Below are 26,028 nucleotides of genomic sequence, written 5' to 3'. Positions count from 1 at the left end.
GCTTTTCAGGAGAAGCACCTCATACCAACTGTGAAGCACTGTGGTGGAAATGTTATGGTTTGGCGTTGCTTTGCTGCCTCAGGGACCAGACAAGAGTAGAAGTTGAACCAAAAGTGGACCCTTTCAACAGGATAATGATCCTAAGCACACTAGCAAATCCACTAAGGAATGGCTCAAACAGAAGAAAGGGTTATGGAATGGCCTAGACAAGGCCTGGATTTTAATCCCATTGATATGTTGTTTAGTGATTGGAAACGGGCAGTACATGCTAGAAAACCCTCAAATGTCTTACAACTGAAAGTATATTGCATGGAAGAGTGGTCAAAAATTCCAGAAAGCCTGGTGGACAAGTATGCAAAACGCCTACATGAAGTAATTTCTGCTAAAGGGGGCAGTACTAGCTCCTGAGGCCAAGGGTGTACTTACTTTTTCCACAGAAGAATATCACATCTACTGACATTTCTGTTGAATAAATGACTGAAAAAGCTAATGTTCCTTGTGGTTTTGTTCAAGTATATCAAATTCATTAATAGACACTGTTTAAAAAATTATCACGTTTGCTTGTCCAAATATGTCAAACAAGCCAACAATTTCCATGGGAGTAATATATATATATATATATACACACACACACACACACACACACACACACACACACACACACACACACACACACACATACATACATATATACACATACACACACACACACACACACACTCTCTGCTGTATATGTTTATTTTTTCATGTACATTACATTATGGGCTATACTGAATCAAGCAACATAATAGTTAAAGAATGAGTGTGAAGGTAGAAAAACGTGGGAGCAAATCTCAAACATATAAAGAGATTCAGGAAACACAAGCCATTAAGAGAAAGAAGGAGGAAAGAGAGTGAGACTATCAAGAGCATATTAGATTGACAGAGATGCACTGAGAGCGAGGCTGCTTACGTCTGGCCACCATGGAGACGGAGCTCTCCTGTGGATCTCTTGTGACTCACTTATGGCTGCTAGCATGAGTCATAACCACGCTAGGGCTGAAACAAGATCCTTGGACCTCCAGGCATATATAATCTGTTACTATTGCCGCTATACAGCCTAAAGCTTATTTCTAAGATAGCAATAAACTAGAGTAATGAAGAGATGCATATGACTCTGAACCAAGTGTGATTTAGAAATGTTATACTGCTCATGTAGATAAAGAGGGAATGCTACTTCCTAACACCACTTTCACAGCTGCTACACAGGTAGATCTAAAAAAAAATTGAATATTGTGGAAAAGTGCATTTTTTCCCCCGTAATTTCCAAGATGTCATTTCCATAAATTCAAAAAGTGGAACTTTCATATATTCTAGATTCATTAAACAAAGTGAAATATTTCAAGGCTTTTTTTTGTTTGTTTTAATCTTGGTCAGGGCTCCTTTTGCATGAATTACTGCATCATCGCAGTGTGGCATGGAGGCAAATAGGCTGTGGCACTGCTGAGGTGTTATAGAAGCCCAGACTGCTTTGATAGCAGCCTTCAGCTTGTCTGGTGTCTCTCTCATAGATTCTCTATGGGGTTCAGGTCATGCGAGTTGGCTGGCCAGTCAAGCACAGTAATACCATGGTCAGCAAACCAGTTACTAGTAGTTTTGGCCCTGTGGGCAGGTGCAAATCCTGCTGGAAAAGGAAATCAGCATCTAAATAAAGCTTGTCTGTAGACGAAGTATAAAGCATGAAGTGCTCTAAAATCTCTTGGTAGACGGATGCATTGACTGTCGACTTTACAAAACGCAGTGGACCAACACCAGCAGATGACATGGGACCTCAAATCATCACTCACTGTGGAAAATTTCACACTGGACTTCAAGCAACTTGGATTCTGTGCCTCTTCACTCTTCCTCCAGACTCTGGGACATTGATTTCCAAATGAAATGCAAAATTTACTTTCATCTTCCCCATGATTGTGGTTGTGTGTGCTGAACCAGACTGAGAGATTAAAGCCTCAGGAAACCTTTGCCAGTGTTTTGAGTTAATTAGCTGATTAGAGCTCTTCTCAGGTCAACATTTTTGTATTATAAATTCTTTATTCTAATATTTTTTATTTTCATGACAAAAAAAGGTTTGAAATATTTCACTTTATGTGTAATGAATCTAGAAGATATGAAATTTCCACTTTTTGAATTAAATTATGCGAAAAAATTAACTTTTCCACGATATTCAAATTTTTTGAGATGCACCTGTATAACCTATTACAGAGCAGGTAGCTCAATGACCAGAAGGTTGTGAGTTCAAGTCCCAGGACTACCCCTGTCTGGCATTATGTGTAGCCTGTAATGTATTCTGCCTCATTTATAAATCTGTTTATATGACCACGTCTGCCAAATACATAAACGTAATAGTACATCTGAATGTATGATTACAATTAGGAACACATTGTAGCCGCACTTCAACCCCAGCTGTCTGTCTCTTCTAAAGTTATGCCATGTACTCGCTGCTACCTTATATTTAAGCACTGCACATGTCCTCCCATTGTATCACATAAAGTGTCAGCGTATTACCACACTCAGCTCACACACAAAGCCTCCCCCACTACAGTTTTACAGTTTACAGAACATGATCTGTGTATTTATTGTCCTGTGTATTTATTATTTTATTCTATGTATTTATTGTTTTGCACACTGTTGTGTATTTGCACTTTATGTAGTCTTGAGTACTGTTCTGTGTTGCACCATGGTCCTGAAGAAATGTCATTTCATTCCAATGTATAGAGAAATGGCAATAAAAACCACTTGAATTAACTACACTATCACCTTTTCCTCCCACCTTTCAAACTTTCTTTTTACTTTCCATTATGAAGTGACCTTAAATATGAAGTAATATGTATAAATAAAATTTAAACAAAATAAAATCAAAGAATTCTCACATCTTTTCAGATTGTTCAGACAATGTTCATGAATTTTTAATTGATATGGTGAAGCTTTCTGTATAAGACATTTATTTAATATTTATGTAAGTCTCTGTGTCAGTATTTTATAACAGTCAGGACGTTATTAACCACTGGAGAGTCTTCAGGAGAACTATGCTCTTTCTGGTTTCTCTGTAACTTGGTGTGTGGGTGTGTGTGTGTTTAAACAAAAGTCTTATTAACTTTGATAGAGAGACAAAAGAGTGAGAGAATGTGTCTCTAAAGTAGAAAGTATGCTTCACTTTTTACATGTACGCTAGGAACTACGTACAGTACGCATCCCGCAAATTCCATCATCAGCAGAGTATGCGCGTATTGTACGCGTACCGATTTTTCTAACCGTGCGTACTTTATACGCGCAGGTCGCACAAGCGCATTTAATTCTTTTGCACTATTTAGTTATTCCACAAGGTGGCACCAGTGACCCAGGGCCGTTGATTGTCAAGGTAGTTGAAGAAAAAATGGAATAAATGTAAGAGACATTTTTTGTATAAGTCTAGCCTTAAAAAGTATAAGGATTTGTACATGGGTGCTAATCGTGGAGAGAGACTGCCCAAGCAATCTTCGTTGTCGTCCTTCACAAGAAATGACCTGCTTTACTGTTCTGTACTGACTCTAGGCCAGGAGGGGAAGTGCAAGTTGTCGTAATGCGCATGCAACGACCGCCTGTGTACACGTACATGTCAAATGGAGTATATTTTGAAAGGCTATGCGTACGCGTAAAAAATGAAGTATACCAGAGCATTAAGTGTTACAACAATTTCTAACAGGCACTAACTGGCTTGGTGGACGTTCCACACCATTAGAAAAAAAATAACTATATACCGCTAAAAAGTAAGACATGCCAATGTTCTGTAATGACAAATACATTTTTAAAATTTGCAAATGTCACATTGTGGCATAAGAGGAATAAAACAATCCATGGTGTGCTGTTATTGTAAAAAAATCAACCTCGAGGTGGTAACAGTAAGCCTCTGCTTTGCGCTGGGTCGCATCACACCATCCCATCCTTGATTATTTTCCTATAACCCTTGCATTTAACACTTTACATCAGCTCATGTACTTGGTGAACTCATCATACCGTATTTGATCTGCGCGATATCTCCCACCACGATCTCAGCCACAGGGATCTGGATCACTTGACCCTTGCGGATGACTGTGAACTTCTGCTCCTGTTCGATACGACTCTGCAGCCCGCGGAACTGCTTCTCTTTGCTCCAGTCATTAAATGCAGTCACCAACACCACAATGATCACCGAAAACAAGATAGCAGCGCCCTCAATCCAACCCGCCTGGGCTTCACCTTCATCCTCCACACCACCAGCGGCCTGGCCACAAGCTGGAAGAGAAACAGCAGCAACAACAACAAAATACCACATCACAATGAATACAGACTCTGTAATGGATACATTTCCTTAAATCTTGTTTTTTTAAAATCACATAAAAAAGCATTACACAAAGGTAAAATCATTTCAGTCATTAAACAGTCAATGAACAGCATGGGGAGGCCAGCACGTGCATAGAAACAAGCCACACTAACTAACTTAGTATGTACTTAATGAAATGGCCAATGAGGTTACCTAATAAACTGGAAAAGACAAAAGTGAGCTCTATTTGGGCAAAAAGACTTTTCAATAATCCTCAACAAAATTCTGCACACACATTTTCTTATAATTTTTGGTGGCTTCAATTAAAGCACTTTTGTTGCTAAAGTTAACTGACATCTATTAAAAAAAAAAAAATAATCCTTGAAAGCCACTACAAAGCCCTTAAAAACATATATAACATTTCCAGACCACCAGGAAAACATAACTGGCCTAGCCACACACCGGAAGCACACACACAGGTTGAAAAAATCTCATGCTCTGACTTCAAAAGTACATAGCAGTACGTTATGCATATTCTCTGAGGGGAAAGGAACTCACTGACCACAATAATTATTTACCACATTGGATTAAACGTCACTGACCTCATTTTCTCAACATAATTTTAAGGTCACGCTTGCATTGTGAACCATATGGGGAAACTCATAACTCTGCACTGGCTACATCAAACCTTTTGTGTAAAAGAGAGGCCAAAAGTGTCTAATGTGGTGACAAAATACAACTCTAAAAGCAGTAAGCTGCAATAGAACATTGTGCAGATATGAGTGCCATGGGCACATTGTAGCAAAAGACTAAACAAAACAAGGAAAAAAAAACCCAAATACATATTTTCAAGACACCAAATTCCTCTGGAGAAAACTAAGATTGTCCATTTTCATATGTGTGGCTGTTAAATCTGACTGTTTAAATATTAAAGACATGTGTCACTTTGGTTTATGAGTTATTATTAGTTATATAGTTATTATTGCACCTGATATTTTTTCATTTTACATAATGCTTTTACTGTCTCAAAAATGGCATTTCACCCCTACTGATATAGTCTATTTAAAGTTTTGTCCCATTGCTGTTACTGGAACGGAATACTTTGCTACAGTCCCAAGTTAATCCCTCTGTCAGAAAAATCGCAAAAAAATATCTGACTGAGTTTATTTATGCTAAGAAGTCATTACTTGGAATCAACTGTATTCAACTCCTACTCCGATAAACCCTGCTATGATAATGCTAATTCCTGGAAATTTGCAAGGGTTGAAATCAATTTCATGTTACCAACAAGCTAAAACTAGTGAACCTCAGTACACTGAACTGTTTTGTATACAATTTCTAACTTACTTAGAATACAGAAATACGTTCCAGCTTTATGGTGAATCCTTCAGGAAATAGTAGTTAGTATATATCAGAGTTAGGAAATCTGAATGTCTACCATCTAGCATTTAGCTTGGTCATTTCAGCGTTCAGCTTTCCACCCCATCTGTTTTACAAATGTTGGAGTAGTTTGGAGTCCCATCCAGGGTGTATTCCCATCTGACACCCAGTGTTCCCAGGATAGGTTCCAGATCCACCACAGCTCTGACAGGATAAAGCACTTACTAAAGATGAATGAATGAATAAATAAATAAATGAGCACCTAGTTCTATTGTTACCAGTAGTAGGTATGGGCAGGAAAATGTTTCAAGGCATTGTTCAAATAATATTCAGATATTTGAACTGCTGCATGCACACCGGACATGCATGCATGAATTCATTCAGCATTAAGCGTTTTAGACACTGCAATATTTGTGAATGCACAGTGATCGTGATGGCATAAAGTACACTGCTTTATAAAACTCAAATTTGACCTACTGCCTACCTTTCAAAAGTCAAACACTGATGTAGCACTGCTGTAGGAGATGTGGCAACAAGTTTGTATAGGCATGGACAAAATAATTCTCTTTATTTATTATACCAGCACTGAATAATTTAAACTTTTATCATCACACTAGACCCAGGATACTGCAGTGATTTGTTAGGCTGGGTTTATTCTTGCTTTTAACTACGCATATGCACAAGATGGCCGATGCGCATATCCTGCGTTCATTCGAAGCGTTAATACTGTGATGGGGGCACATGGTGCAGTACCAAAATAAATAACGGGGGCAGTAGAGTATAATGTAGCTAAATGTCTGAGAATAAATGCCTAAAAGACCCAAATAATTAAATATTTATAAATAGAGACTCATTTCTAACTTGTGAATGTTATTGGTGACCCTTATTTCTTTTCATTTCTATGATAAGGTTGTTTGACTGACAACTTTGTGACTAATGTTCACAGAAATCAGGAATATTAGTACTTATTTCATGTGTAGTTGTGGCCCTTCCTCACATTTGTTAGTGTTCAAACTTCTGGAAACTTAGAGGCTCTTATATTATGGTCAGATTCTTTTAACAGCTTGGATTGGATTCTGCCTCTTTTATCTCTTTGGATAAAAGCTTCCTCCAAATCAATAAATGCAAATCCAATTGTCCCCAAGCTCAGTACAATGCAAATGTTGAAAAGTCTGAAATGTTGCAGTCTTTCTCACCAGAACTGTCATCTCCTTGTGGGTGGTAGAAGGACAGGCCCAAAGAAATGATGGCAGCTATCTCCAAGATGATGAGTGTGACGTCCTGCAATGCCTCCCACACCAGCTGCAAGAAGGTCTTGGGCTTTTTAGGAGGGATGAAGTTTCGTCCGAAGGCCGTGTGGCGCTTTTCCAAGTCTGCCGGGTTTCCAGAGAGGCCTGGAGATCAACAACAAATGGAACGCTGTGAATGCTTTGTGCAAAACAATGCTAATTATACACCAACAGCACAAAAGCTTGGAATAAAATGGCTATCATTTTCCATTAACACAGCACTATGACAGAGCGTAATATAATATTTCATGGGAATTTTTTCCTGGCATATAATAGTCCTTATCAGGCAAAAGTACACATATTCCAACCCATTTTTGAAAAAGATATTAAAAAGAAAAATATTTCAGCTTATGACACAAGTAACAGAATAAACCTTGCAATTTTTTTTTTTTTAATCTGTGGAAATGTCAATAATTTAATAATTTCAGTTACGATACATGTATTCACCAAATTGTGGAATTGTCAATGACAATCATCGAGTGAATGAACTCTAGTCAACCCTGTGAACCATTTGGCATGGATGGAAATTAGTCGGTGTTTCCTTAAAGGAGAAGCTGTATTTGGTCAACAGCCTAGCCCTTGTTGTGCAAAGAAAACTCCGTCCTCAATTTGCAGAATACTGAGAGACCACAAATGACAACATCCACTGGAGTTTCCATTTATGTTGATGTAAGCACAAGTGAACATAATGCATTAACAGCAAAAAAGGTTGCAGGTAAAGCCCAACCCAAACACACCCTGTTCCAGAGAGACAGTCCAAGTGGGTGCATCATGCTCTGGAGCTGCAGCTGGATTTCATTTCATATTGCATTCAATCACGGTTTCTGTTGATAACGTCAAGACACACGGAGAGAAATGACTACAGGTGTAAGAAAATGTGTGTTGGAAGGAAAATTCACAGAATGATCCATCATCTCAGGGAGTTTTTCCACTGCTGTTCTTGCTCACTGAGGATCTAAATCCACATTTGTATTTCTACACATTCCATTTAAGGTCTATATTAGAGTTGCAGCCATATTCCAAATATGATGTTTATATGCATACATGCATCTGAATATTCTCATATACATGGTTGTAAGTCTATAGTCCATTGTTAAAAAAGTTATACAAATAAAATTGAATTCACGGCACAACACTCTATTAGGGTTTTGATTTATCAGGCATCACACTTTCAACTTTATATTCCACTTCGTATTTTCAAAGAAAAGGCCATTAAACATAATTTTCCACACTGGATTAAATTATTTGGTCAGGGTCACTGCTGGAGCCTTCTCTAACAAGATGTCCCTTATCCATTACTTTTTTTGTTTGTTTGTTTTTTACAAATAATAAAGATATATGCTTTCAGATTAATAAAATTGGCTAAAGAAATCAGACTTCTTTATCATGGTATATCATTACCACCTGTACACCTACTCATTTATGCAATTATCAGCAAATCATGTGGCATCAGCAGAGTGCATAAATCATGTAGCTACAGGTCAAGAGTTTCAGTTAATGTTCAGATCAAACTTCGGAACAGGGAATCATACGTGATCTTCGTGGCTTTGACTGTGGCATGGTTGTTGGTGCCAGATATGATGGTTTGAGTATTTCAGAAACTGCTGATCTAATGAGCAGCAGTTTTGTAGGCAGAAAAGCCTTGTTATTGAGAGAGGTCAGAGGAGAATGACCAGGCTGGATTGAACTGACAGAAAAGCTATAGTAACTCAAATAATCACTTTTTACATGCATGGTGAGGAGAAAAGCATCCCAGAACACTCACCATGCCAAACCGTGAGGTGGGGGAGAACCCTGCAATGCGGCAAGGCTACTCGCGGTACCACTGTGTTACCCAATACCAATAATCATCTCCCGAAAAATAAATAAAATAGCTGTAAATTTGAGATCAGTTACCATTACATGCAGCATTTGAAGTTCACAAAAGAGCTTTACAACATTAAGAGAGGAAGTGCTGGGCAAACTTTGGGGAAACAAATCTTTATCTGCACATATTATTTTCATTTGATCCATAACACTATCTAAATCACGCCATTGCTAGTGGGTATGTTTGGTGTCTGTGCACATGTACGTGTCTACTGAATGCACTTTTTTTTTTAGCCCAGATGCTCCCTTCCAAAACAGCCACATCAATTCCACTCTACAACTGTGCCAGCTGGGTTGTTAAGTCCGCAGAGTGTATGAAAGAGAGAAACAGACCACTAGAGGCATCTGTTTAGTGTCCCAAGTGTTTCTTTTTATGACCCCTCTACCCACCCACCCCCCTTTAATTAACTCTGACATTTGATCACTGGGAGCATGATATCAATCTATAATTGTACCAAAATTTCTCAAGGTCTCTCTTCTCCCTTTTGCTCAGATCTCTGGAGAAGCTAGGTGGACATGCAACTGTTTATCTCCATTCCAGACCAAGAGAAAGCACAGGACCAGGTGGTCGCTGCGAGTAGGAGTGTGTGGGTGTGTGTGGAAGTGAAGTCAGAGAAAACCAATCTCCAGCTCTCCTCTGACCTGGCAGCTTATTGCATGGCCTGCAGACAAAGCCATGAATAAGCTAGGGTCATGTGCGTGTAAGCATGCGTGTGTGCGCGCACGCAAGACAGAATGCCATCACACAATGCCCACTTCGAGGTAAAGCTTCTCTTACTGCAATGTGAGAGGGAACTCATTTTATTATTTATATAATTTCATTAATGATTTTATAATTATTTATATTATTTTCTTTTTTTGGACCCCTGCCTAAATCATTGTTTATTAGAAGAAGAACAAGAAGAAGAAATTGTACATTACTAAACAACTACACATCCAGCAAGTCACAAAAGAGCCAAGGACAACATCAAACAACCTACAGGCCTCTTTCACATAAATAAAGGTCACTGTTCAAGACTCCACTAATAATAATAATAATAATAATAATAATAATAATTATTATTATTATTATTATTATTTATTTATTTATTTATTTAATAAATATTATTATTACTCTAGATTAAGGTGGGTATTATAGCATTTAATGAAGAGTATGCCAGAAAAGATAAAGCTCCGTCCACTATTACTAAGAATAGTGATAAACAAAGGGATAAAGGAATCAGGAAGGAGCAAATATGGTCTAGGGGAAAAAAGCGCCCTTCAATTCTCCTCTCCCTCCCTCTCTCTGATGATCCCACATGCTCAATCAACTCAGGGCCACATAGAGACGACTCAAGGCGAGTTCATTTTTTGGGTTTAAACTGTTTATCCATCATTCATGTTTATGCAGTACTTCTTCATGCACAATTTGGCTGTCTATTCTCACTGCTGAGCTCTTTACTAAAACAACAGACAACTCCCCACTAATTGAGTAATCTTTATTTTTGCCAGGTTCTGCAAGTTAGCTAGAGGGGCATAAGGTCAGAAGTAATTTCCACCACTTCCTCTTTCTCACTCTTGCACATTAGTGATGTAGGTGATGGTGACTAACTGCAGTGGGATAATTTGTATGTGCACTGGCATTTTTTATGAGATTGGGAATTAAGGCGAAAGTATCAAGGACGTCCTGGAGGAATAGCGGAGTTGAAGGCAGCATTTTAATGGCAATGGATTCCTGTAGCTCCTCCATGAGCTTTTCTTCTGCGCCTACGCACTGCTTTAGAAAGAAAAAAAGCCCAATCGACAGTCCGTCTGTATAAAAGAATGAATGGCAGTGAGCAATAATATCAGGTTAACATGAGCAAAATGACCATAGTGCAGCCAGAAAATGACTGACACATGCCATGCTCAAAAATTCTGCAGGATCTGTATCTGTCCCCGTCAAACAGAGGTATCACACTTCTGAGGAGAAACGACAGTCATATAAAATCAGACCACTAGCCATGCGAACATCTCTGTCCCAGTCACAACTCAGTGCTGAATGCAGATGAAGCTCAGAGCAAGAAGACATGGCATGACAGTTTTCAGCTTTTGATTTAATTCTGTATATTCTATATTCTGTAGTTGGAGTAACAGTTGTGTCAGCCATGTTTGTCAACTTTTCCACTTGTCTAAAGACAATTATGCTATTGTCTCTGCCCTGAAGGAATACAATGTTGCTCTCAAACTTGGCTGAAAACAACAGCTGTCCTTACATTGCCTTCTGAACGGGATGGTTTTTATTTCTGCAGCCCAACGATTATGTAAAAATGAGGCAGCAGTCTCCATAATGCAACACAGAAGCAGTGTTAGGATACTGAAGTGTGCACTGTAATAAAGTGCACGCTGAACATCTTGGTAAGCCTTTGAATATCTTTGACCAATATGTTACTATTGTAGCTATTATTTATTCAGAGATGGACAAATCATAGTTTCATTAGCTAGTCCATTAGGCAAGTGGAAATTCCAGTGTGCTTGCCCAGTCCCATGTGTTGGTTGCCAGGAAACCTAACTGACTAGGCTAACTGACAAGGTAATAACATGTAGTGGCTAGTGAATTAGTTAAGTGCAATAATACAGACTAAGGAAAGTGAACAAGTATATGAATTCTCAGGGATGGGCAACTGTGTAGACATCATCCTAATCTTTTCCTCGATCTCCTTAATGTAGCACAAACAAAAACTCACCAAGTCGTTGGTGAATGTTTCAGCTGTCTGGCTCAAACCAATATATTTAACCATGAGGTGAGGTTGTGGTAGTATAGTAGTTATGTGAATGCTTTGCACTGGATTATTTTGCTCAGTTTCCACATATTCCTGATTCTCAAAAGATCGCCTTTCAGCAAGATCGCACCTCGACCGATGTGTGTACTGCAGCAGGCAGTACGATTTGGAAGCTGTAGCTGTAGTAATGAGGTGCTTTGGTCAAAGTCTGTATGAAGTGGGGTTTATTTTCCTTCTGTGGTTGTTGAATCTACCTCTCTGCTGGGCAACTATGAATAATTTTTTTTTGTTTTTTATTTTTTTAAACTACTAGCCTTGACATGAAATCTGCTTGAGGTACTGATTTGTCCACTCTTGTTTGCTCATAGGTAGTTTAGTAGTTTTCTTTAAAGGTGGTAAACCTTTATTTCAGAACACCAAAGTTACAGCACCAACTTGGCCAATTAGCAGTTGTTACACCATTAGTTAGCAGGAATTAAATGTGATCTCTTTCACATACTGAACGGCCTACACACATTCCACCTTTAATTAGCTTGGAAGGTCATTAATTAGCTTGGAAGGTCCAACGTGCAAACATTACTCACAGACCATTTCTCCCAAAACATCCCCCTTAAGGTTTCCCGAATCAATCCTCCCCAATGACGTATGGCTTGGTTGCATTACTTTTGATAAGATATACACTACCGGTCAAACTCTTAAGATGAAATGTTTGGAGACACTTGACTGAAATGTTCATGATCTTAAAAACCTTTTGATCTGAAGGTGTATGATTAAATGTTTTGTTGTAGACAAAAATATAACTGTGCCAACATTCATTTCTTTCATTAGAAAACTAACATTTTATTTACAAAAAAAATTTTTTTAAACAGATGACTGAGCGAAATATTCCAAAAAGCAGCCAATAAGTGCCCAGCATAGGAGGGAACTCTTTAATACTGTTTAAAAAGCATCTCAGGAGGCTTCCTCAAAAAATCGCTTGAGAAAATGCCAAGAGTACATTTCTGAAAATTCTCGGCAAAAAGGGTGTTTACTTTGAAGATGCTGAAATATTAAATTATTCTGATTTATTTTGGATTTTTTTTTTTTAATCACAACATAATTCCCATAGATCCATTTGTGTTAATCCAGTATTTTGTCCTTTTGGGGGGGGGGGGGGGACAAAATACTGAACAATTATTATATTATAAAAATGGGTTGGAATATTTGGGGGGACAAATAAAATAAATTTATATTTATTTTTTATAAATAAAAAATATTTTTTTTGTTTATACAAAAAATAAAAGTATTTTATGAAGAAAATATGAAGAATAAATAATGCAAAAATGAAACCATAATTGGTAGAAAATTAATTTTTAATGTCCAGTCAGTTACTTGTTACTGTGAGTTACATTATAAAAGCACAAACACCTGATGATGATACTTAGAAAAGTGCATCATGATGTTATCATTTCAACATGTTGCTCAGCGCTACTTTTAGAAGCATGAGTAATCCACTGAACTACTGGGTGCTTTTTAAATGAGTGAAAAAAATGAGTAATGAGTGCCATTGACATTTAAGGACCCATATACCTTTTTCTGACCAGGAATTTAGAAGAATAAGTCATTTACCTTTAAGCAGATTATTATTCCTCTATATTGAAAAGACTTTTTGCCATTCATTAAAACAACCCTTGAAGTGCTTTCACCCTTCTTTTGACAATAATGTTAGTCTAATGGTAGTAAAATGAAGTCTGGTGACCACGATGAAAACTGCATCTCCCTCAAGAGAGATCACACATATTTTGGAAAGATGCTAATGTTAAAGATGCTAATGTTAAAATTCATGCCAATTTAGACTCCTTTACCCCTATCGCTCACACCATCTTTACTTTTCATCAGTGCAGAATTTGCAAGTAAAATGTCAACATGCTCACATTTCTGCACCACAGCAGCTCCTTTGTGAAGCACAATTTAACATGGTAGGGATTCTAAAAATGTCTTATTTACTTTTTGATTTTCACATGGAGGCATGCTTAACTTCAAAACACATTATCATAATAAAAAAAAAAAAAACAATAAAAAAAAGCAACAACAAGATCAGACACAACAGCAAAACTAAAGATGCAACAGCTAAATCAGAAACGCATCACAATTAACTAAAAACAGAAAGGGCAGTTCATTATTGAACATCAGCTTGCTGCCGACACGGGAAAATAACGAGGGAATTCTTTCAGTCTATTATCTCGTTAGCCTAACAAAAGTGATTTAATGCGAAGTTACTCGTGTTATAACAAGCAGGAGATTAATTTTTTCTTCTAAATAACTGCCTTCCTTCTAGGAAACTAGGTAAGTTTTCATATACTCATATCAAGGCCATGCAAAGTTGACAGCTTATCTAAAATAACATCATGTGAACGCTGATAAAATTAAGCACAAGATTTGGGCTAATATTTCATCTTTCTTTAAAACATCCTCTAGTGTTGCACTTCCATAATCTCCCAGATTAACACCCGTGTGGTGTTCAACAAAAATTAGGGCTGCACAATTAATCGAATATTGATCTCGATTACGATTTTGGCTGCCCACAATTACATGAATATCGACTGTGATATTGACGTTTAAAGTTCGTCCTCCACTCATAGAAAACTCCACTGCATATCAAGTCAAGCGCTTCCTAGAGTGGTGCAGGGATGACGTCATTTTGTATGTCAAAACCCGGAAACGAGTTAGCATTTTAGCACTTAGCTTCGCTTCGGGTTTCAGAGTGCGCTGCATGCACCAGAGCTTGGGGAATCATGACAATAACAAGTTTCTAAATGGGAGTACAGACGTTGTCGGGGACATTAAACGACATCAAGCTGAACAGGAAAAAAACTTTGTAGATAAACTGGTTCAGGTTTGTTGTGCACAAATCCCCAAAAAACGTGGATGAAGATTCATTCACAGAGTAAATCCGTATTATGGAAAATGTTTTAAATCGAGTTTGGAAAAGTTCTCGGAAGCTTGGTGATGGTGACGTTTAAGTTGAGCGACTGTGGTGTAGTTCGTCTATAGCATACGGTTAGCTTTTTATTTCTAGTGATTGTATTTAGGCTTCAAATGTCATAAAAGTTGTGTTCATTTGTGAAAATTATCTTGATGGACAAAACGTGTTAGTATTGTAAACTTGTGTTGATCACTGAGCTTATTTTTTTTTTGCAATAATCCTAAAGCCTATGTGAAAATCCTATTGGTTTTTTGTCGAGGGAACCAGTGTAGGGCTGCACGATTACGGCCAAAATGATAATCACGATTATTTTGATCAATATTGAGATCAGGATTATTTTTCATGATTATTCATTGATTTTAGGGACAACATATTTTTATTGCACTTTCACATTTAAATAAACAGACCACTGCTTTCACCTCCATGTTGTGCTGTTAAAGTACAAATTTTTGCATCAAATTTGAGTGATCCTTAAAGTGCATCATCTCATAGAAGCACTACTAAACACACACACACACACACCTTATACTCTGAATGCAAGCATTAGTTTAAATTCACTGATATGGTGGCAGGCCAATAAGATTTATTAAATCCATTAACATTTGAATAATTATTAGTGACATTTGGCTACATTTCGCTGACAGGGCTGAATGGCGATGCATGGTGGCCAATTAAGAGGTGGTTTATAACATTACAATGAGTTAGCGTCGTTAAGAAATAAATGGTTATAGCAAACATTACATGGAGCATAAAGTTAGCTGGTTTCAGTGCCACAATGCCAGCTGCCTCAAACAAACATAATATAGGATCGTCTTTCAGGTGCTTCGCCAAATTCCAGGTGTTTCCTCGCTTTGTTTGACATGAACAATAGCATCGGTTGCACACCGGCTTCAGAGCATCAATTATATATTTGTCGTCATCCACCTCGAATGCAAAGTATTTCCATATTTGACTCTTACCATCTTTCCTCTCATCAAGTCGGGGCGGAGGTAAACTTGTGGCCATCTTCTGTAGATCTTCCCATGTGCTTGTAGGCATTCTTCTTCTTCACCACTTGTGGACCGACTAAAACACTTGTGCGTATTTGCTGTCCCCTTCAGTTCCAGAAGAATTGCAACCAAGGTATCTTCATTACCAACGATACCAACGCTACTCCAGAAAAACAAGTACCATCACGTTTTAAGAATGTTGGTACCAACTTGGTACCGAAGTATCGGTTCTCGTGACATCCCTAGTTACTACTGATGTGTTTCTGATTTTGCTGTTGCCTTTTCGGTTCTGCTGTTGCAATCTTTCAGCTCTGCTGTTGCTTTTTTGGTTCTGGTGTTGCGATATTTCAGTTCTGCAGATTTGGGGGGGGGGGGGGGGGGGTTTTCCCCCCATAATGTGCTTTGCACTTTCGTCAATTAAAATCTCTGCAAAACATTTTCACACTGTTTAGTTTTTATGTTCAAAAGTGAAAGAAATATACTGCTTAATGATGATGCTAGCTAAAATGTGTTAGGTTTATATTTTACATTTTCCTTTAATGCTCTCTACCCATTTGTGTGCTTACTATAGTGATACTGTAAAATTTCCATGTTAACGGCAACACACCTAATCATGATATATTGTGAAGCTGATTACTTGCAATAGTCCAGAAAACAGCTAATTTAATAGAATAACCATAACAAAACATTATGTGTGTGCTGATACGCCTGAGAATCACAAGAGCCAAGAAGTCACCGACTGCCTTAGTCATCTCAGGTGGTGCGGGTGTGAAGGTGATTGACAGAGAAGGCTGCATATATATGTGCATGTGTGTGTGTGTGTGTGCGCGTGTGTGTGTGTATGAGAGAGAGAGAGAGAGCGCAGTACCTGCAATGGAGCAGAACTGTTAAATGGGGCTGCAGCGGTCATACAGGCTGGGAGGACGGCCAAGCACAACAGGCTGAGTTTCAACAGGCAGGACCCAAGTGAGTCGAGGAGAGTGAGTGGAGTGGAGAGAAAGAGAGAAGCGGCAGCAACCAGCTTGTCTTCACAAAAAAAGTCAGAGCACTTGAGGGCTGGCCTTACATTGGGTTGTGCACTACTTCAGGGCATGAAGCTCTTCACAATGAATCATCAGGTCACCTAAATCAGCACTCCATAACATACACTGCATTTTAGGCACCTCTATTAGCACACGTTATTGTGTACATTGCCTTGTCTAATGCACCAGAATGTTGGAGGCACCATAAAGGGACAATAAAAAAAAATATATTTTTACTTGACTAATAGGTAATGCAGCAATGCGTCAAATTTACACAGCTCACAATCATCCTTTGTGTTTTTCTGTTCTAACCTGGCTAAGAGCAGCGATTGGGTTCGTGAACACATGGACAGCACAAGGGCTGCAGCTCTTTGGAGGGCAGCCATTGCACTATCCAATCAAGTGTGTGTTCGAGTTTGTGCCTCATCACAGCTTATCCATCTTTCCATCACAACATTACTTTTCCTGAGCAGTCATTTCAGCGCACAACTTGTTAACGTACACCGGCAGTTGGAAGACTCGTGCGACCCAGAATTACACAAAAAATGATCACAAAGTTCTCAATTCTCTTTAATGACAAATCTGCAGTGGAAAGAGAGTACCTTGGCTTGCCAGCAAACCAAACAGCTTAGAGCAAATTATGATATGCATGTCTTTGCACGCTCAGATCTTTTCTGTAATTATAATAATTCATAGTATATATGCCAAAAGATACAAACATTCAAACACAAGCCTGACATATGGCTTGTCAAAGGAAATAACCGTCATGGAAAGTTAATGCGTGTCCAAGTAGTAATGACCAAATCAATAAATGAATCAGTGTTTGGACTGAAAGGTAGTAACCGTTAGGTTGGTTCACTCAGGCTAATCTTACTGCTAAATTCAACAAAGTACTCAAAAAGTCCATAAGCTCTACATACAGAATGAATTACAAGTTTCATTTAGGCTTGAGCTACTGATTACCATTTAAACCAACTGTGATAAATAATTTAATCATCCTGAAGCAATAACCTTTATAAAAATACTTTTTTTTTTTTTTTTTAAAAGCCAGGAAAACAAGCTTTTCCACCATTTCAGGCTTAAGGAGAGTGTAATAATATCAGCTGTGTAGACAGGAAGTGCTTGTCAGCAGCAGCAATAACAAAAACTTAGTTAGATGGTGGATTTATAGGTGATTGCACAGTAACGTGCAGTAAACTGGGGGGAAAAAATAGGCCAATATTCGAATGCATGTGAACATTGGTGCAGGAAATCGATAAACTAAACTAAACAAAAAAAACAGCAGCAAATGTAATCACCTTCTAATTATCACCTTTATTAATATTATTTATAAAGTGTTATATTTGACCGTTTGTAGGGCTATTTAATCTTAAGTCAAAATGTTTGTCCTAATTTCATATTGATGAACTCAAAATAGTCTCCATGTACAGTGACAGAAAGCAAGGGAATCCTGCGAGACCAGTCAAGAGCATGTGAGAGAGGGGGGGCAGGGATTCCAGGTGCTGTCAGTTAACATTGAAGAGTTCAAAACAACTGCGCAAAGCATTCCAGATTCACATGTCATTTCCCGTTTTACTGGGGAGAAAAAGACTGCACTTTTGGCATACTTATGAGTAGTAACTCGTACCAGAGTATGCCGATGTTAAATTGCAGAGCTCCTACACAAAATATGTAAAGGTTGTCAGGTCTGATAGTAAAATAGAATTGGTTATCATGGCAGTGTAAAAACTGTGTATTGATTAAATCGTTATATGGCACAAGCCTACTTTCTTTATAGCATGTAAACTTGGACACATTAAAGTAATCATTTGTAACAGTGCAACAATATATTTTATTCAGTAATACAATATTTAAAACTGTGGAACAAACTTTGCTGTTTGGGAAATCATTATCCTGACCTTGGTAAGTAAGCAAGGAATTCTATGCCACTAGATGATGCGCTACCCTTACTACTGGTTCGGAAGCCTTTTTACATAACATCCTTCCACCTCATCCTGTTTCACAACAAATACAAAAATGCACAAACAAGCAGCTCCTGTTGGCTGTCAATGAGGTTTGAGAATTCTAAATATGGTTGTCCTGCCTGGACTATGAGGAGATGAGAACAACATATGGACCATGCCGACTTTTAGAAAGTCTGGGAATAGAAACCGCTCAAGGGGTGCTTTTTGTGCGAATATTTTTAGCTATCCTTTTATTGAGGGTGGTAACTGGCCATTACACTGTGAAAATAAGCCATGGGGGGAAAATTCAGGTAAACAAAAGGAAAGATATTTCCAGCAAAATGTGGTCTATTAGATTTTTTTTTTAAAGAAAGAAAGAAAGAAAGCCTCTGGTCACACATATGAGAACTCTCATTGAAGAAGCTTAGAAAAGACTCATTCAACTTTGAACAATGATTGTATTTACATACAAAACACACACAAATCACTATGACAGTATAGATCCTCGGGCTGGCCTTGGCCTTGCCCAAGCCTAACCCTTTACTGGAGCCATGCTGCCTCAGCTTATCTGAGGAGACTGATGTGCTTAGCCTTCAAATCAACATAAAGGTCTCATACATGCACAATATAAAAACACACATCAACATACACACACAGCCCTCAGTGTTCAGATTTCACAGCTGAAGATGGAGAGAACGCTCCTCACTGACCTGTCTTTGGAAGAAATGTTCAATTTTGATCCAACACATAATACAGCATTTCTGTCCTACATACTCACTTAGTCACTCAGAGGTTTGTGCGAGTGTGTGTGTGTGTCTGTGTGTATTCTTAAAAGGATTTCAACCTACTGTAACTCTCCTATTGGGGTCACTCTATTGGCTTCTAATTCAGAACTCACCTTTATAAATCGGGTCTTCAATTTCAAGCCACCGGGCATTTCTATTATTTATACACCCAAGCTGGGGAGAAGAAATTGCCCTTTTCATTACCAGTAGTATTACTTCTCTGTCTCCTGAACTTATTTTTGTTTATGCACTTGGGTTTAAAATTATCTTTTTGTCAGCACCCAGGTGACTGCAGTACTTGAACAAACCATCATTTTTTTCTCGTGTCTCAAGTTATGAATATTGCAGATTCTCTAGGTGCTTTGTATTGTTGCGCCATAATTCGCTCTGGATAAAAAGTAGAAATGTCAAGTGTGTACAAGTTTTTGTGATACCATTTGGTATGCAGCTATGGTTTATCTTGGTGATCTGATTCACGATGCTGTAACTATGGTGGTACTTGTTCTGTACTTGTAAGCCTGCTGCACTGCACACATCAAGTGATGCGCTAACTGGTTGCCAGGTACCAGGAATGATTTTACTACACATACTATAACAGTGACAGGAATCTACCCAGAATCAGCAAGAATCAGAGTCAAAAACAGTGCAGCTCAAAGCTGCTATATAATACTCTCTGTGCAGTCACCTCTAATCCAAACATATGGAAAGAAAATAAAGGTGCTAGCCAGTCTCGAATTATATCTTTTGTGTGTGATGCTCGGACAGAATGTGTTAACTGAAATATTGGACAACAACTTGCTGACTTTTTGATGTGCTACATTAGATACATGTTTAGAAAAGGATAATTATATAGTTACACAGAGTTATCCTTTCAGTCTACCTTAGTCTATATTAATGCACTTAACTAGCTTCCTAGCTCAACGTTACATTATGTTAACTAATGGGACTGAGCAACATGATGGCACTTTTACTTGCTCAGAGGGCAAGCTAAAGAATGTATTATTTGCCCACCCCTGTGATAATGTTAAGATGGTGAAAACTAAATAGAAGCTAATAATTGCACCAATTAGTATGTTATCTCTGGCGTTATTAAAGACTAGGCAATTTAGATTGGCTTTTTCATTTAAAGCTTCTGCTCGTCTGCATAATGGTAACACACACTAACAAATAAAGCAGGATTTTTGACTGAGCCATTTCTTTCAAACTTTGAAGATAAAAGCATAGATTGTATCATGTGTGATCATCAATCCTAGCCCAAAGAGGATTATACTACAGCACATGTAGTATGACAGAGTAGAGGCTCCATCTATCCAAAGCACTGCTTCCTCTCTTGTTCGATCTACACTCACTTTGTCTTAATAGTCCTATCAGCTCAGTGGAGGAATGAAATGAAGGCAACAAAACGTGCTTCATCACAGCCCATTTCCCCTTTTTGCCAGACAAAACAGCACACTAAATAAGCATCTGTTATAAACCTTAGAACATTAAAATACATAATATTTGGGGGGGGGGGGGGGGCTGTGTCCTGCTATCATTGACAGTCAGATGTTGGTTCTTTTTCCCCCAATGTGAAAGCAGTTTTCCAATGACACAATGGTAAAGTTACATACTACCAACTGTGACATTTACAGATGGTGACTAGGATATCAAGGTGATGCACTATAAAAATGAAAAATATCTCCATTTAGCTTGAAATTGTTATTCTTTTCTCTACAATAAAAACGCCTTCTGCAACTGCAATCAAATTGCCTTTATGCTGCTCATGACAGCCGTAATGATGGCTCGTAAATCATACTTAATCTCTATTTATAGAGCCACCTGTTTTAGGTGCAAAATTCACTGACTATGTGCAAGCTGTCACACATTTGCCCATTTCCAACAACATTAGAAAACCATGAAACGTTTCAAGAAAATATGCAGTGAAGTCGGGCTGGACAATATCAATATCGCAATAAATTATGTCATAATATACTTTCTTACACTTGATATTGTAGGAGTACTAGTATTTTCTAAAAATAATTACATACTATGGAAGCATACAAAATTTTGTAAAATGGAATGTTCCCTAATTTCAGTATTGAATAGTTCATTTTTACAGAATTTCAAAAAAAAAGGTATCCCAGTTTTTAAACATGTAACATTACAGTTTTGCTGTCATTAAACCAATATTGTGTACTGTAGAAAGGTCATGTTTTTTTTTTCGTCTTATCACTTACCCATGTAATGGTACGGTTATGTATAATTACCTTAATACTTACAAAAACTTGCATCTATAGTTTATGAAGCAGTGTGTAACATGATCAAGGGATCAAGTGCAAAATCTTTTAAATCAACTGCTTTCTTCCCCCATGTACTTATAGATTTTCAGAATTCCATTTCATCTACTGGTCTTGTGTGAGACCAAGTGGTCACGTCGATGACATCATCTGGAATGTTCTAACAAATATGACCAATCAGATTTACCCTGGACTTCTGGACAATAATGGCAAAATATAGCGCATTCGCAGTGAGAACCAGGCACGAAGCATATTTTGCAATAAGGTTGGGCAATATAGCAATAGGGTGCAGATATCATGATACAAAGATGAAGAAATAGATTTTTCCCACCAGCCAACAGTGCAATGGAATCTAACACAGCCACGGTTCAGTCAAGCAAACAAAGCACCACTATAAGATCTAATGATTCCTACCTACTACACCCAAACCTCTTAATGACCCATCAAAAAAAATTCTCATTAGTATCAATATGTGCACAAACAACCAGCGCCAGAATATCATCCGCATAAGAAGTAGCGCAAAATCCTGCAGGGTAAAGATTCTCCAAGATCGACCTGAGAATCTAAACACTTATCTAATTTGGCTCAAACATTGCATTTTCCACCCACTCCCCTAAGGGTGGAATAAAAAACATAATTACGGTGCCTTCATTAAAATGAGTAATATCTTGTGTGCAAAGCGTCAGTACAGCTGTCCCTTGGTTACTAAATGGAACAAAAGCAATGATCTATGAAGTAATTAGGAAGATGTCATGGAACAAATTTCAGTGCTGGAATGCACTATTGAGGCCATATGTTGAAATAGTGAGGAGTTGTACTGTTCTCAAAAATAATGCCATTACCTTTTTGTTGAAGAACACTCTGTGCCACCGGTTACAGCCACGGCCACCAAATGGTGCTGTTCCAAAGGTTATCGAAGAGAATTGGGTCAGAAATATCAATGCAGAAAAAGGCGAGTATGATGTTCACATGTGGCTGCATTGAAAGATTCTTGCTTCTGGCTCTTTAAGGACATCAGGATAAATCCTTTGATACTCCATTACATTGGACCATTAGCACTTGCAGCTTTGCTACTAGTTCTACCAGCACCTCAAACAATACTGTAGATATCGGCAAAGAACCTTCAAGACCTCCTATATTAAGCAAGACAATTAATTCCCATCCATAATATTCCATTTGGGCTGAAGCTAGAGCAGCAAATAGCAAGAAACCATACTCTGAGCAAAATCATCAAGCCATCAAATGCGACTTACTGTACTAGAATAAGTCACTGAGCTCAATAATTGGACACTTTCTCTAGTTCAGCCCATTAGTTGCTACAGCATTGCTCCTTTCTGTAAGTATCTACCCATTAGCATTGGGGACCGATGCAGAAGATGCCCCAGCTGCCACTTGCTTGAGCAGGGGATTACTACTTGAGTTGGCGCATGTGGATTCCATAAACTTGTTTTTATGTAAATTCAGAATTTTCACATAAGAAATCTAGTATGAGAATTTTATAAGTGAAAAAATCTAATTAAATATCGTTAAAGTTTGCTTTACCGTACTAAACTATACCTTTCCTTGTTGCTCAGGTGGTACCCTCAATGGTAGACCTTTGTACCTTAAATCTAACTTTCACCTGGAAATGAAGACACACTATATGGCCAAAAGTGTGTGGACACCTGATCATGACACCCATGTATGCTTGTTGAACATCCTCTTCCAAAAGCAGGGCATTAATATGGAGTTGCCCCCCCCCCCGTTACTATAACAGCTTCCACTCATCTGGGAAGGCTGTTCACTACATGTTGAAATGTTGCTGTGGGGATTTCAGCCCATTCAGCCATAATAGCATAAGTAAGGTTAGGCACTGATGTCGGGAAAGGAGCACTGCCGTGACGTCCGTGCTCCAATTCACAGTGTTCAGTGGGGTTGAGGTCAGGGCTGTGTGCAGGCCACTTGAGTGCTTCCAAACCAACCTTGACAAACCATGTCTTTATAGACCTCTTGTCATGCTGGAACATGCTTGGACTAGGCTTCTTAGTCCCAGTAATGGGAAACTGTAATGCTAGAGCATACAGATTACATTCCAGATAATCATGTGCCTCCAACTTTGCATCAAAAGTTTGGGGAAGGCCCACATACAGTGTATATACTAGGTACAAAAAAGGTATAAAAGAGGGTACCACCCAGCAACAAATGAAGGTAATGATACAAAGAAAGATAATGGCTAATGCCAAATGATGGAAACTAATTATTCCAAAAATGTTAACATAAGTGTGTAAGGGCGCAACGGAAAAGCATTCTCAGGAGATCGTCGCCGGGAGCAAAATGGGCCATGTGGGTATGCAGAAGAGGGTGAATAGAGCTTTCCTCAATGTGTGTTATGCCACTTGTAGCATGAGCAGTAGCTGGCTGGCTTCATGTGTCTCGAAGGAAGCACATTTTAGCTTACACCCTCCCTGGTTGGTAGCGGTCATATCACAGGACAGAGCAGGCTGGGGGGTGTGAATTGGCAGGTGACCAAATTTAGGGTGCTGGGTATGAACACATGCCACCTATGCACTGTTTCTTGTATGATGTATGGCAACAAAGATTGAGCGTACAGAGATATGGCATTGAACATACAGAGGTTGGTCATAATGCAAACTACTTCCTCTTTCACGTAGGAATGCGGCATTTCTGCTGTATACAGCTCTGTTCAGTTGTAAAAGAGTGACCAAAATGGCACCTGCAGGAGGTAAATTAGCTTGCTCTCTGTTCTACATTTGGTGCAGCTGCATTACAAAACAATCAGAATTAATATTATTTTCAAATACACCCCCCCCCCCTTCACCGATCCACACTTACAACACATGTGAAATGTATCTGTTGCTAGACAGGGTTAAAAAAAAAAAAAAACAGGTCAAAAATGCAGTTTCAGTTGGGCCCAAAGGCCAAAACAAAGGAAATGTATCCATATTATAGGATATTAGTATCATTTTTCCACAGCAATGAAACTTTGCTCCTGTCGGCGGTGGAGTGTATGTGTGCATGTTTGAGAGATGTAATATAGTGAAATAAATAACAGAAACATTAGACGCACAGCAAAAGCTTTACTGAATGTCAGCTCAATATTTCAGCCTGTAGCCCTAATGTAACAGCACACGCTCTGTCGTCGGTCCTAACTGCCTCCCGAGTTTAGGAGTGAAACTCTAATTGGATTAACAAACTTTATGCAATCCCTTTTTTGCTATATGTTTACATTTAACTGTCAATACAGATATGTCAGGACGTTGTATTTACTGAACCACTGACTGAAACATAGCTTCATGAGAGAGCTGCAACTGCAATAAAATGAACTGCATCATGCAGATTTTGTAATGTGACATGAGCGCACTGTTGCTCCTGGGGCTTCATCTGCATTCATGTTCTTAGTAGTTATAGACTTTTAAAGGAGTTGTACTGAAAGTTATTGAAAATTTATTATCTGCCTTTTATCCCACAAGGTTTGGAGAGTATGGGTATTGCATATTCTTCGGAATATTCACGCAAGAGAGTCCATTTTGGAATTTCCATTTAAATTTGCACAATATTTGGATGGAAAAATTCCTTTATCTACTTCCAATTACTTGCTTAAATGTAGCTGTGTGCGCGCGTGTGTGTGTGTGCATAATCTCACCTTCAATAGGAGAAGTTTTCAGCCTGTGACAGATCCCCTGCACGTCTCCATAAGAGTCTCTGATCTTGTTGACCGCCTCTGCGCTCCTGAGCTCCATCAGTTCCCGGAGATCCATCACCGTGCAGCCAAAGTCCCCATCATGATTGCCTTCAGCCACAGAGTTCCCAGGTGGGTGGTCTGCAGTGTTGTTAGCCATGTTTTCTGTCTCTGGCTGGCGTTCTGACACTTTGAGTAGACCAGTTGAAAAATGTAAGACTTCACTTAACAGGAATGCTTTAAAAAACTGGCAGATTTCTGACGAGTTTTCAAGTTCTGAAGGAAGAACACTGCTGACGTCTTGCAGGACAATGGAAGAGAACCATTAGAGGAAGGATCTCTGAAGAGAACGTCTGTCCACGGCGAGCATGTTACCACATCTTTTAAATGCAGGTTCACTTCAGCTTAGAGTATCTGCCAAAAAAAAAAAATATAAATAAAAATAAATAAAAAAACATTTGAGGAAACAAAATTGGACTGTGAAGCAAGTCAACAATGCCCTCCTTGCCAAAAGTGTAATGAAAAGTATGCAAGTGATTTAAAAGGAAACGCTGACACCATTGAGCCCCAGAATGAGGTTGTTTCTTGAACTGACAATAAAATCCATTATAAAATAAAAACCTAGAGCATTTCAACATCGAGCCTCTTTCACAAAGTTCTATCACTCAGAATTTCTTTTATAAAGAATAAATGACATTCCATCATAGAACAGAAAAAGATTTCAGAAAGCCTGCGGGGGGGGGGGGGGGGGGGTGTTGACAAAAACAAAACACTT

The 26,028-nt window shown here is 38.5% G+C and overlaps 1 protein-coding gene across 3 annotated transcripts in view; it reads right to left on the bottom strand.

The window, feature by feature from the left end:
* atp2b4 (ATPase plasma membrane Ca2+ transporting 4) overlaps positions 1-26,028 on the bottom strand; it is a 124,267-nt gene that overhangs the window by 50,733 nt on the left and 47,506 nt on the right. For all 3 annotated transcript variants that reach the window (XM_053652659.1, XM_053652658.1, XM_053652657.1), the window contains 3 exons: positions 25,218-25,667; positions 6,895-7,092; positions 4,033-4,290 (listed from right to left, as the gene is read on the bottom strand). In XM_053652659.1, coding sequence (XP_053508634.1) covers positions 4,033-4,290; positions 6,895-7,092; positions 25,218-25,413 — 652 coding nt within the window. In that variant the 5' untranslated portion in view covers positions 25,414-25,667. The remainder of the gene's footprint in view (positions 1-4,032; positions 4,291-6,894; positions 7,093-25,217; positions 25,668-26,028) is intronic.

The sequence above is a fragment of the Ictalurus furcatus genome, chromosome 21 (genome assembly GCF_023375685.1).
Source record: "Ictalurus furcatus strain D&B chromosome 21, Billie_1.0, whole genome shotgun sequence".
NCBI lineage: Eukaryota > Metazoa > Chordata > Actinopteri > Siluriformes > Ictaluridae > Ictalurus > Ictalurus furcatus.
The sequence above is the reverse complement of the archived record's forward strand: the minus strand, read 5'-3'. Positions and strand labels throughout refer to the sequence as shown.